We start from the raw sequence: 14,611 nt of genomic DNA, 5'->3' as shown, positions 1-14,611 counted from the left end.
TGTCTAGTGTAAAAATGAAATTTGTCATAATTAATAATAACAAGAGCTCTGACAAGAACTTTCTTTGAATGCTTTCAAACATATCTTTAATTCTGAGAACTGTTAATAATAACAATATTAAATAAACATCAATATTAATAATAACAATAATGACATAAAAAAGTGCAGGGAGCCCCCAGCAGCATTCTGTAAACAATTGTAAAACTTAAATAAGTAAACAGCAAGTAGCAACAAATAACAAAAAATAAATGTAATAGCTCCCTGAAGTTTTATAAGCTAATAAAAAATTAGTAGTCCCAATCTAGCAGCACCAGGTTGTGGTGCAGGAAGCAGAGCTGCTCGCTCTGTCACATTTTTTGTCAACACAGTAGCTTAGGAAAAGCTGAAAACAAAAATTACATTTGCCATTTAAAATTATAAGCAAAAGAACAAATCCGTTGGCTTGTAGCCATGACGAAATTAAATAACTTTTAACGAAAAAATGTCCCGACGTCGATTTCAGCGTCTCTCCCACAAAGGAAAATATATATAAATACAACAACAAGTAGTAATAGACTAAATGATAGATGTCGGTTTCTTAACAGTAAACTGACCATTTTCTAGTCCAAGCTGAACGTCCTTCAAGGACAGCGCATCCACACTTTGCTCTGCCATGTGCCATCCTCTGTCTGTACAGCCCGCTCTGATGACCGTTATGCAAATCCTGTGTGCACAGACCTTGCCAATAAAATGCGCCGCAGTCCATGTGTGCATAACAGTCATGAGCGCAGGCCGTACAGGTGCTCTATAAGAATGAGTAAAGCCAAAGACTAAAGGACAGACATGCTGTTCAGAAAGGACGTCGGGAAAAGGAAATTATTACACCGCCTGCTCCCGTCCAAATTACACCAGAGTTACCGACCGCTACCGCGTTTTGTTTGTAAATTTATTCCCGCGTCGCAAAAAATCTGGCCGAGTCCCGCGGGAATGCAGACCTCTAGTATACGGTCCTACTTTTGATTAATTCATCCAAACTTTGATGACTCATCCAAACTTTGAAAAATTCCGTGGCATTTAGTGTTAACAGTATACAGTACATTCCATTTATATGACTGGATTCCGCGATTCCGTCCGTGTTTTCCGCATCCGGGAAATCAAGATAACATTGAGGTGTTTTTGCAACTTCACCGTAAAGGATTGTGAATTACTAAAACACAATCAACTTCTGCTGCTGACTTACCTTTGAGAGACAAGTGATTACTGCCGCACGCTGCACGCAGCTCCAGCAAGCGCGTTCTGTCTGTGTCTTCACTTCCTTCAGCCTTGGAGTTGATTGGTCGGACTCGCGACTTCCAACAAATCTGATGCGCGGTGGGCGGAGACTGCTCTAGGGCACAGAGTGGTGAGCTCTGACAGGCTGCGTCGGAGCCAAAGAGCGCATTTCAAAAATAAATTATTTTTATCGGCAAATCGGTTTTGAAAATAACCGATTCCGATAATCGTGAAAATGCTTAATATCGGCGCCAATAATCGGTAGGGCCGATAATCGGTCGACCTCTACTGTGAACATGTAAATGTGTCGTTAAATGCTTAAAATATTAACTTTAAAAATCTACTAAAAGTAACAATTTTGCATCAAACTCGATGAAAAATTGTTCAGAATCATTAAAAATAATGAAAAATTAAACGTGTAACAATATTAGACAAATATTACTGTAACTTATCGGGTAGCATAAAATTACAACAAATATTTTTTGTAAATAAAATTATAATTGTACTGTTTATTTAACAGTAATTATAATAATTATTATTATTATAATTATTATTTTTTTGCTTTACATTTTAATTTTGAAAACATATTAACATATTACATAAGATGTATAACAAAATTATTTTTTTTTTTGTTTACGCGGAAAGCATGTGGAATCACAATGTAAGATTTCATTATTTTGTGTAGCCACCCAGATGAGTTCATTAAGTCATTATGTAAGCATTTTCAGGAGTGTTTATTAGATGTTCACTAAAGAGAAACGTCACAATTTACTGCACAGTCTAATGAGGTTTAATAAGGAACTAAATGCTACCTCCTCATTCCATTAATAGCTTGTACTAAAATAGCTTTTAGTTGTAGTTTACTAAAACTAAAATAAAATATATATGTATATATATATTATATATATTATTAATAAAATAACACTGATTCCTGTCATCTGTCTGTATTGAGTTATTTATAATTTATTGAGTTCTGGTATTAATGCAATAAATAATTTTTTTCTGTCTAGTTATACATTTTAAGATGTAATGCACTGTTTAATTTTTTTTCTTAGACTTTGTTTTTGTTTTTTTTTGTTTTTTTTTTTAAATAACCTCAAAATAATATTGAAGCAGTTTCTCTAGCTTTGGCATGGCACAGAAAAAAAGATGTTTAGCAGAATGTTCATGCTGCTTTTGTATTAAAAAGTTACAGAGATCTTATTCCCAGATATAGAAATGATCAATTTGGCTAAAGTTAAAACAAATGCAATCTGATTTGTGACTGTACTTGATTCAGCTGGTGTGGCTTTTATTTTCATTTTGTCTGCATGTACAGTATGTGTTAGTACTGTGGGTGAGGCCGAGCATGACTTTGTACGTGTGACTTGAAGAATGCCGTCCAACAGGCCGTCAGACCCGAACGTCTGCATTCTGTGTTTCTTGTCGACTGTGTCACTAAGACGCTGATTCTCAGACTCTCTGTTTCTCTCTGTCTGTCTCCATCGCTCGCTCCGGGTATGAAGGGCATGAAGAAAGGACGCTCCGAGGTCAAGAAGGTGGGTCCCCTGAAGATGGCCGCTCTCAACGGCCTGACCCTGTCCAGAATGCCTCTGCCCGACGAAGGGAAAGACGACCCGGAGAACGCGTCTAACGATGAGAGGGTGAGTACTGCTTTCATTTTGATTCCTCGTTAGTGAAATGGTGGTTAGTGGTTGAAAAATAAATGTATTTGTTTATTTTTAATGGTGGTTGATTTTTATTTATTTATTATTATTATTATTATTATTATTATTATTATTATGGTATTTTAATATAATTTAAGTATTGGTCATTTAATTAAATACAAAAAATGAATTTATTTACATATTTCTTTTATTGAAAAATCCTGAAATATGTTTTTAAATGTATTAATGTATTTAATGATTATAACATTTATAGTAAAGTCATGAAAAAATGTATATGTATTTATTTTATTTTATTTATTTGGGAGAAGAAAAATACAATTAAGTTAAAAATCTATTACAAAAATCTATAAAACATTGAACTAGAGTATTAAAAAACTAAGTAATATAATATAATAAATTATTACATTTATTTGGAAGAAGAAAAATACAATTAAGTTAAAAATCTATTATTATTATTATTATTATTATTATTATTATTATTATTATTATTAATAAAACACCTTGAACTAGAGTATAAAAACAATAATTGTATTTATTAAAACATTTTGATTATTATTACTGTAATGTGTAATATTTGTTTATATTTTGAAGTATCATATTACTATTGTATACACTTCTGCTATATGTTGTTTAAAAATAAATAAATAATATTTATTTATTTATTATTATTATTGTTGTTGTTGTTGTTGTGTTAAAACATTTATATTGAAGTAGTACTATTTTTTTTTATTAGAAATTATTTTTATTTTTTTTCAAATGTAAACAATTTTCAATATTCTGAGTTCTTTTTTAAAAAAAAATCTTAATGTATTTAATATATATTATATTCATTATTATTATTATTATTATTATTATTATTATTATTATTATTACTACTACTACTATGGGGTGAGCAGATCCTCACATGCTGTGTGTTTCCTGCAGTGTAAGATACTGGAGCAGCGCATGGAGCAGGGGATGGTGTTCACCGAATATGAGCAGGTCCCCAAGAAGCGGCCCAACTGTGAGTGCACTATCGCTCTGATGCCTGAGAACGGCGACAGGAACCGCTTCCAGGATGTCCTGCCCTATGACGACACACGTGTGGAGCTGGTGCCCACCAAAGAGAACAACACAGGCTACATCAACGCCTCACACATCAGGGTGAGCTGTGGATGTGTTTTACAATACAATCATGTGTGGACAATTTACATCGATGCTTTAGGTCATTGTTTTAATCTTTAGGAGTTCAGCGCTGAAACTGCTGAAACCGACTTTTTATAATAATAGTAGTATTAATAATAATAATAATAATAATAATAATAGTAATAATAATAGTAATAATAATAATATTTATGCATTTATTTATTAATTACTTACTTTGTTTGTTTGTTTACATTATTATTAATAACAATATTATTAATATTCTTCCCCAAAACTCACAGTGCAGATAAAACCATAATCTTAAAAATAAGTAATTAGTTTTCTAATAATAATTATAATTATATAATAAATATATAATAAATAATTAAATGTATTTGGGAGAAGAAAAGTACAATTATAAGTTAAAAATCTGTTGTTGTTGTTGTTATCATCATCATCATCATCATTATTATTATTATTATTATTATTATTATTATTAAAACCTTGAAGTACAGTATTAAAAAAATAATATAATATTATGTCATTTATAAGTTAAGTCTGTATTATTATTATTATTATTATTATTAAAACACATTGAACTAGAGTATGAAAAATAATATAATATAATAAATTATGTAATTTATTTGGGAAAAAAAATATAGAGTATTAAAAGAAAATGATATGATATAATAAACATAATATACAAAATAATAAATTATTAGAGTTTTTTGGAAGAAGAAAATTATATTATTAAAAAAATTATTATTATTATTATTATTATTATTATTATTATTATTATTATTATTATGCCTTCTAAACGAAACCACTGAACTACACTAAATTAGATAAACACATGCATCTTCTTATCCTAAAGAAGCATTTTATGGAAACCAGGCATAAGCTATAGAAGTAATTTTTTGTATTTATTTTCTAAATTACCTGATTTTTTTTTTTTTTTTTTTTTTTTTTTTTTTTAATTAAGGTTTGCTCAGTCTTGCTAAATTATAACAATTATTTTTTTATGCATGCACTTCTTACATGCACTTAGCCTTAAAGTACTTGCACACCAATAGCTGTTTTATATCAGATTAATCAGTTTTCATATTGTTTTCTGACCCTCTACTCATCAGGTTACGGTCAGAGGTAAAGAGTGGAGTTATATCGCATCTCAGGGTCCGCTTTCCAGCACCTGCCAAGACTTCTGGCAGATGGTTTGGGAACAAGGCGTTGCCATCATCGCAATGGTTACAGCGGAGGAGGTGAAAATCAAAACATCTGAAATGTGGTTGTTATATACAGTGTCACTCTTCAATCTAATGTTTGAGAGATTGCATCACCAAACAGGCTTGTTTTGTGTCCTGTCTTGCAGGAAGGGGGTCGTGAGAAGAGTTTCCGCTATTGGCCTCGTCTGGGCTCTCGCCACAACACTGTTACTTACGGACGATTTAAAATCACCACACGCTTCCGCACGGACTCTGGGTGCTACGCCACAACGGGCCTGAAGATCAAACACCTCCTCACGGGACAGGAGCGAACCGTCTGGCACCTGCAGTACACGGACTGGCCAGACCACGGCTGCCCGGAGGACTTTAAAGGGTTTCTCTGTAAGTACAACACAGACACAGGACTTTCTTTATTACACACTCTACATCGCAGATGGTGATAGGATCTGCATGTTAAAAAAATGTAGTTGTACTTTCCACTTGGAAACTGTCTGGACAAATTGTTCATTTTTCTCTTTGTAAACCAGAAAGAAAAGTGAAAGTGTTCACTTGAACTCTTTGTGATGCATACTTTAAGTATATATGTGAAGAGTTCAGATGCAAAACCAGCTAAAAGCCATCTCGGTCAAAAATGAGATAATGATACTGAGTGAATGCTCCTAAAACTTATTATACGTCCATCAAATACTTTTAAAAACTTGCTAAATTCCAGCCTCAGCCCAATCAGAAGTACCAGTACTTACATAGAAACCTATACAAAGTAGCCAGAAAGAAATGCTCATTTTACAGAATTACGTCAGATGGATTTAGAGGCTTATACCTAAACATATTTGATTTTGCATATGCAGTTATGTTTAATTAGTATAAGTAAACACAAGATGCATATTTTTCTTAATGCAAAATTATTATAAAATGTTATTATAATTATTATATTAAAGAACAGTTAATCTGAAAATCTGCAAATTATGTATGATCTTAAGACATGTACATAACATTTATACATAGTAGACAGTTATAAGTTAAGTCTATTATTATTATTATTATTATTATTATTATTATGCCTGATCATGCAGCACCAAACCATAATCATAGAGATCAGATCTAAACAAAATCATTGAACTTCACTAAATTAGGTAACCACATGCGTCTAAATATCCTAAAGAAGCATGCAAAATATTGTGGAAATCAAACACATTGAAATAGAGGATAAAAACAAAATAATACAATAAATATAATCTATAAAATAATTAATTATTTAATTTATTTGGGGGAAGAAAAATACAATTATAAGTTAAACATTTATTATTATTATTATTATTATTATTATTAAAACATTGAACTATAGTATGAAAAACAAAAATAAAATTATATTAATATAATATATAAATAAAAAATTAGCAAAATTATTATACAATTTTATTATCATTATTATATTAAAGAGCAGTTAATCCGCAAAATGTTGATCCGCAAATTATGTATGATCTTAAGACATGTACATAAAACTTGTACATAATAGACATTTTTCTTAATTCAATATGTATATAATGTAATGTTTATATATTATGTAATATAGTTGTATGTACATTATATAAACTATTGCAGTATTTAATCATATATATATATATATATATATATATAATTTTTTTTTTTTTTTTTTTGTAAAAAATTGTAGTAATTTGTATATATGCAATTAAAAAATATGCAGTAAGCTAAGTGTACATAATGCATAATCCATAGTAGGGATGTAACGATTACTGGTTTGACGATAAATCATGATAAAATTCCCAGCGGTTAGTATTACCGTTTCATATTTTAATTATCATTAAAACCGTATTCGATTACCACGATTTGAACAACTGATGATAAATAAATACTGTAAAGCATAAAGCACAGTTAAGTAACAGTCTCATCTGCGCACGGCACGCAGAATAGTTTCGTTTTGTGTGAAAAGACGACGAGAAAGCTGGGATGTTTTAAAAGGATGCTAACGGCATAGGCGCTGATCCCCACGGAAATGATTGAGCACGCACGGAAAAGTCAGATAGATAGTCTCCGTTCATTTTAAGCAATAAGAAATGGATTGCAGCTTTTACGACTCAATTCTCATTTTCATCCTTCATTTGAAGCAGTTTTTGGCGTTATTTTATTAGCAAATGCAAAAAGTGCATTATTGTAATTCGAGAGGGTGCCGGCACGAATCTCTCGGATTGCGGCGGGCTTGCTCTCCCAAATATATAGTGATCATGGCTCTTCGCTCCCTCAGATATTACATATGCTCCCTCAAACTTTGTCCTGTGTACGTGTTAATAAGTGCTTATTGTAAACAGGTATCTATTAAATAATTTTATTTAGTGAAGCGCAACCCTCATAGAAAAAATGTTTGTATTTGGTAACTAATGTATTTGCAGTCCGTGCGTTTCACTTCGTAATTGGGTGTTGTCCACCGGCAGAAATATAAATTGGGAATTATACAAATAAAATGAATATATGAATTAATTAATTATACGAATGTACCTCTGAAGGTTCTGATTGTCTTCAGAGAAGATTTGATGTCATTTTGTTTTCATCTTCACTCCATGTAACATCTAAAGTAGTGTTCTTGATAGTACTTGATAATACTGCTTTATCCACAAAGTTCACAAAAACAGCTGTAATTCAGCTTTTCCATAAGCGCCATCTAGTGACATACAGTGGATTTACAGGGACTTACATTTACATTCAGCTCGTGTGCAGTTTTTGTCTGGCCAAAAAACAGAATTGTCATGCCCTTGCTGTAGCCTATATTTTGACCAGTTGATGAAAAACAAGCTTATGTGGATTCTACACATTTAAACAATTCAGATCAGTTATCTAGTTTTATGGAGCACATTAAAAACATATAATCATTTATTAATCAGTTATTATTTTGACTTAACTCTTTTCTTTATTTAAAGGCTGAAATGTGAGGTTTGCCTTTTATGAAACGTTTTCAAAGCTTTATTTGATCATTTACTTTAGATATTTGAACATGCCATATATGTTGTCAGTCATGCTGTCATTTAAAATCCTGATAGTGTTATTGTTTTACTGATTAAGTAAACAAAAAGTCATTTTAATTTAACAATACCGTGATAATACTGATAACCGTGATAATTTTGGTCACTATAATCGTTATAGGAAAATTTCATACCGTTACATCCCTAATCCACAGCATTTTTTTATAAATGTAATATTAAATATGTAATGTATAGATATATTAGTGCTGTCGAAAAATTGCACATTAGTATTGTTTCATAATTATGAGTAATCTTAAGATTATCTCTATAATGTAATTAAGCACCATTGTAATGATATAAGAAAGAGTATTTCAATGGTGTTTATATCATGCATGACTTTAGGCTTCAAGAAAAGTATTCTTGCGGCGTGTCCCTTAGCTGGCCTCTTTCTGTTGTGCAGCTTGTGTGTTTTTGCCTGGCGTGGCTCTTTTAAAGCGCTCTATTTCTGTGTCTCAGCGTACTTGGAGGAGATCCAGTCGGTGAGGCGACACACCAACAGCTCCAGCGATCCAAAGAACACAAACCTGCCGGTCCTGGTGCACTGCAGCGCAGGGGTGGGACGCACTGGTGTGGTCATCCTGTCTGAGATCATGATAGCTTGTCTGGAACATAATGAGGTACATATGTCCTGTGCTTACAGTGGCATGAACGCATGAGAAATTTAGTGCATTTCACCAGCGTTTCGAGGCAGAATGGTGACGGTTACCAGGGTTAACGACGTACACTGCTTACCGCTGGCAGAAAGAAATGCTACACTTCTGCTAAGCGCTCAAACACAGTTGCTAGGAATAGAGATGGTGACGTTCTCTGCAGATGGGTTTGTATTGCACTTAAATCTAGTATATACACATTTAATGTGACGAAATAACAGCCCAGAGGCACAGAAGTACAGACACTGGTACTGTTGTGTAACTCGAAGACCGTCATTCAGCCTTTGAAACACTGACAAAGTTTCACAATTTTCCAAACTCCGATTGCAAAGATTTGACGTAACCTAGACATCTTAAGACAGACACATTGAACAGTCTGTACTTTAATGCCTTGTTTACATCAAAAGTATGGTGTGTAGAGTTCCTGTGACAGTATGAGAAATTTTAAGTCATCTTAACGGTATAAATAATTACTTTCACTGGAAAATATAATAGATTTTTTTTTATTTTATTTAAAAACATGTATTTTTAGTTATTCCAATAAATGAAACAACTTAGAAATCAAATAAAACCTTTAAATTAAGAACAATTTATTAAAATGTTAAATTATTAAAATTGTGTAATATTTTATTACAATTATTTAATGTAGTAATTTAATAACTTTAAAGTTAAAATTACTGAAATAAAACTAAAAAAAAAAAAAACAACCTAAAACTTAATTAACCTAAATAAATGCATTTAATACATTATTAATATTATGTAATTATTTATATTTATATATTGTTCTGTTTTATATGGTGTTTTTAAATGATTATGTAAATGGTTTGCGATCAATTATTTAATTTATTTAATTATTAATGACCTGAGTTCAGATTAAATACACACAATTATTTATATTTTAATTATTATACTTTAATCTTAAATGTTATTTAATTAAATCTGTTTAATACATTTTTAATATTATGTAAGTAATTATATTTACATATTATTCTATTTTATGTACCTTTTTATATACAGTTTTTAAATCATTATGTAAATGGTTTGCAGCTAATTAATTATTAAAGACTTAAATTCAGATTAAAGACTCAAAATGGTTTACACTGTATTATACTTTAATGTTAAATGTTACTTTAATGTATTTAATACATTATTATTATTATTATATAATTGATTTTTGTACATATTCTGATTTTATGTATCTTTTTATATACTGTTTTTAAATCATTATGTAATTGGTTGGTGGCAAATTAATTATTAAAGACTTGAGTTCAGATTAAAGAGTCAAGGTTATTTATATTTTAATTATTATATTTTAATGTTAAATGTTATTTAATACATTATTAACATTATTTATATTTAAGTGTCATTCTATTTTTATGTGCCTTTTTATTTAGAGTTTTTAATTCATTATGTAAATGCTTTGCAGCAAATTAATTATGAATGACTTAAGGTCAAATTATTTCGATTTTATTATACTTTCATGTTAAATGTTAATTAAATCTATTTAATACATAATTGATATTATGCAACTATTTGTATTTATATATTGTTCTATTTTTATGTACCTTTTTATATACAGTTTCTAAATCATTAAATAAATGGTTTGTAGCAAATTAATTATTAAACACTTGAGTTCAGACGTAAAGACTTTTTTAATTATACTTCAATACTAAATATGTAATTATTAAAATAATTATTAATACAATTTAACTTACCTTTTTACATACAGGTTTTAAATAGCTTACATAAAAGATTTGTAGCAAATAAATTAATCAGAGCTGATATCAGTGCACTTGAGTTCAAACTTTAATTATGTTTGAATTATTATACTTTAATATTAAATGTTATGTAATTAAATGTAATTAATAAGTGGCATTAATACTAATAATTATTTTGTATTTATTAACCTTTTTATATAGGTTTTTTTTTTTTTTTAAATAATAATTTTTGGTCAATTTATTTTAAATTTGCTTTATGAAAAAACGTGTCTTGCTTCGCTTATTTATCTAATATTATAAAACACAATTCAAACTCTATATTCAGATTGGCCGCATTCAAAATGATGAAATACTCATTTCATTACTGACGCATCCATGTTTCCCAACAGATGCTGGACGTCCCGACTGTTCTGAACTTGCTGCGGCAGCAACGCATGATGATGGTACAGACGCTCTCACAGTACACCTTCATTTACAAAGTCCTCATTCAGTTCCTGCGAAACTCCAGACTGATCTGAGACCAGCGCTGGCACAGAGGAGGAGACGTCCTCCGTCCCACGAGCCTCTCACAACCCCCCTCAGTCCCCGCCGGAACCGTGAAAGCGCGACTTCGCTTCCTGAGCGCTTCCTCACAGTATTAGTGACGGGGCGAGACACGAGCCGGGGCAAGTATGAAGGACGCTGCGCCCCGCTCTATTTTACCAGTATTATTCACAGATTTCACTGTGGGCTTTTACACGGATGTCAGTCCCAGCACTTTTATTTCGCTGTACATAGACGCGAACGACGCAGCTCTGTTATTTAATATGATACGCTGAACTGCAGTGGTTGTTTTATACCGGGATCCTCGTGGAGTTTTATTAGTTTACGCATGAAGGTTTAGCGAGCCAAAACAAAACTAGCGGACACAGTGTTTAAAGACGTGTGACTTCAGTAGATGGATGAATCTCACGAAAAAGCTCAAAGTTGCTGTTGAAATGTGCTTAAAATGCAAAAAAGCTTGCTTTTCTTTATGCTAAATATCTAAATGCTTATTTTCATGAGATTCACCCATTTGCATCATGGGATGGATATAACAGGACTACGACTATGTCCAGTGTTACACGGCATGTTAAAGCAAAGCTGTTGCTTGAGATTTTACTATTTAACCCTACAAACGGGTTTCACCGATCAAACGCATCTCAAGTATGAATGCAGCCAAAGACAGGAGGGTTTATTTTCTGATCGCAGACGCAACCTATAAATAATTTACAATATGTATTAAAATTGTATATGAAAACTGTATTCTACATATAATCAGAAAGGCTTTCTCAATGCATTAGGGATGATTTTGTATTTTTCCTGCTCTTGCCACATTTCCACCAGCAATATTCAATAACCCGACACACCAAAGAGCGTCACAGACTCGACTTGTGACCTCATTATCTTACACACACACACCAGCTATGATGGTTTACCAAAGAGTTTTCAGCTTATTGATGTCTTTGAGTCTTAAAACACTGTGAAACTGCATTATCCATTCTGTTTGAGGAGGAGCTGAGGGAGCAGAATGTGCCATAGCAAATCAGTAGGCCCTTTGTGTTTTAATTTGTGATTTGAATTGCAATCAGGTTGTTATTTACGATAAAGCAGTGCAGATTGATGCTACATTCCACCATAATGGTGCTGTTACATGTTCATAAAGGAATAGTTTACCCAAATATGCTGAAAATGTACTGAATTTGGAAAAATGTAGCATTTTATCGTATGCTCACCTGTTGTAGTGAATGGGTGCCGTCAGAATGAGAGTCAAAACAACTGAAAAAAAACATCACAATAATCACCCTCAGGCCAGATGTAGATGAGTTTCTTCATCAGATTTGGAGAAACGCAGCATTGCATCCCTTGCTCACAAATGGATGTAAATGGGTGCCGTCAGAATGGGAGTCCAAACAGCTGATAAAAACATCACAATAATCACCCTCAGGCCAGATGTACATGCGTTTCTTCATCAGATTTGGAGAAATGCAGCATTGCGTCACTTGCTCACCAATGCATCCTCTGTGGTGAATGGGTGCCGTCAGAATGAGAGTCCAAACAGCTGATTAAAAACATCACAGTAATCCACAAGAAATCCACACCACTCCAGTCCATCAGTTAACATCTAGAGAAGACAAAAGCTGCATGCTTGTAAGAAGCATCTCTATTATTAAGCAGTTTTTAAATTCAAACCATTGCTTTCAGCTAAAATAAAAGTCCATAATCTATAATAACGCTTCCTCTAGTGGAAAAATCCATCTCAGTCCATCCAGTTCAGAGCTGTTTTGGCTTGTAAACGGTGCTTGATCTGTGTAGAGTTCTCTGCTGATTCAGGTAAGCCTTTTTCTACTGGAGAAAGCAATAATTATGGATAAAAGACTCCTATCTTGACCAGAAGTGACAGTTTGAAGTTAAAAACATCTTAATGATAGATTCGTTTATTAAAAATGTGCAGCTTTTGGCGGCTTAAGATGTTAATTGATGGAGTGGTGTGGATTACTTGTGGATTATTGTAATGTTTTTATTAGCTGTTTGGACTCTCATTCTGACGGCACCCATTCACTGCTGAGGAGGATTTCTCCATATCTGGTGAAAAAACAAACTCATCTTCCTGAGGCTGAGTAAACTTTCAGCAAACTTTCATTTTTGGGTGAACGATTCCTTCAAATCCAAGCATACCTGCAGCGTCCCTTTTAAACAAAGGCTTAGTGTGATTTTTCTTTTTTATATTTAGATGATTCATTGTGACGCTCATTTACAGTTTATAGAAAGTATCCAATTTTAGTGGAGCCAAATTTTGCCATGGGTGAATTTCATAGAAACTTTAAAGAAGCTTCCAGGTCATATTTCAATATAAAAATCAAAAGAAAAAAGTGCAGTTTAAAGTAATTGTACTTAATTTAACTTATTGTGCAGATGATGCGTCACTGAATTTCAGTAATGAGGATAACATTTCTTTCGCTTGACAGTAATGACAATTTAAGGACAAATAGTTGCTTAGTTATGAAATAAAGGCTGAAAGCTTTAATTGTCCCAGAATATGTTACAATATAAAATTAATTATATTAAAGTATCTTTTTTTTCTTTTGGTTTTGTGCTGAAATATGATCAGAAATGTTCTTTGTAAGAGTCACTCTCTTTATTCAGTTCTGACTGGTGCCTAAAACAACAGCAGTGTGTCCTTGTTTGCTTTTGGTTAAATTGTAAAATCAAATATTTTTTGTTGTGAAGGACAATCACTTTTTCACATTATCCTGTGCATGGGAATATCATGAAACATTAATTCAGACTAAAACGACTTATCCACAGGTTGGGTTCCTTCATTTATCCATGCGGTAAAAGTGTTTTGGTTGTATAATGGTTGTAAAAGCACAATGTCTGTCTCAAAACCTTTTCATAATTCATGTTGAGTTGTGTCGGTTTAGATTTAGACGAACTGCTGCGACGAATGAGGTTTGCTGATGTGAGTGGACAATGATCAGTGTTCATCTGAACTGGAAAACTGAACTTCAAGACAATAATGAACAAAGCTGAAAACTGGACTCCCAGAGCTGCTTTTTTGGAATACATGTATATTAATAAGCAGATACTGTTTATATTGCTGATTTTTGAGTGTTCTTAACTTTTAACCACATTGCATTTGAAGCTAGTAAAACTGCTGTTTACCCCGGATGGATTCTGATCTGTTTTGGTCGTGTAGAGCAAGATCTCAGCCGCCACCGCCGCCATCATGAGTGTGTGTTCTGATGTTGTACAGCTGTCAGAAGAGCTAAATTATATCCCACTGTAAACAACTATATTTTTCATTCAGAAAATAAATATTTTAAATTGTTAAAGTAAAGTTTGGTGTCTCTATCCTTTGCATGGTTTAAAGTGCATCATTTTTTACACCGTACAGATATGACAGCATTGGCAAAATTTTTATTT

At 32.2% G+C, this 14,611-nt stretch overlaps 1 protein-coding gene across 2 annotated transcripts in view; it reads left to right on the top strand.

Moving 5' to 3' along the window:
* ptpn21 (protein tyrosine phosphatase non-receptor type 21) overlaps window positions 1–14,280 on the top strand; it is a 35,702-nt gene extending 21,422 nt beyond the window's left edge. For both annotated transcript variants that reach the window (XM_051132933.1, XM_051132932.1), the window contains 6 exons: window positions 2,757–2,894; window positions 3,843–4,061; window positions 5,171–5,299; window positions 5,410–5,644; window positions 8,755–8,915; window positions 11,056–14,280. In XM_051132933.1, coding sequence (XP_050988890.1) covers window positions 2,757–2,894; window positions 3,843–4,061; window positions 5,171–5,299; window positions 5,410–5,644; window positions 8,755–8,915; window positions 11,056–11,184 — 1,011 coding nt within the window. In that variant the 3' untranslated portion in view covers window positions 11,185–14,280. The remainder of the gene's footprint in view (window positions 1–2,756; window positions 2,895–3,842; window positions 4,062–5,170; window positions 5,300–5,409; window positions 5,645–8,754; window positions 8,916–11,055) is intronic.
* Window positions 14,281–14,611: the final 331 nt, after the last annotated feature.

This window comes from Labeo rohita, chromosome 17 (genome assembly GCF_022985175.1).
Source record: "Labeo rohita strain BAU-BD-2019 chromosome 17, IGBB_LRoh.1.0, whole genome shotgun sequence".
In the NCBI taxonomy this organism is placed as follows: Eukaryota; Metazoa; Chordata; class Actinopteri; order Cypriniformes; family Cyprinidae; genus Labeo; species Labeo rohita.
This window is presented reverse-complemented; position numbering and strand designations above follow the sequence as displayed.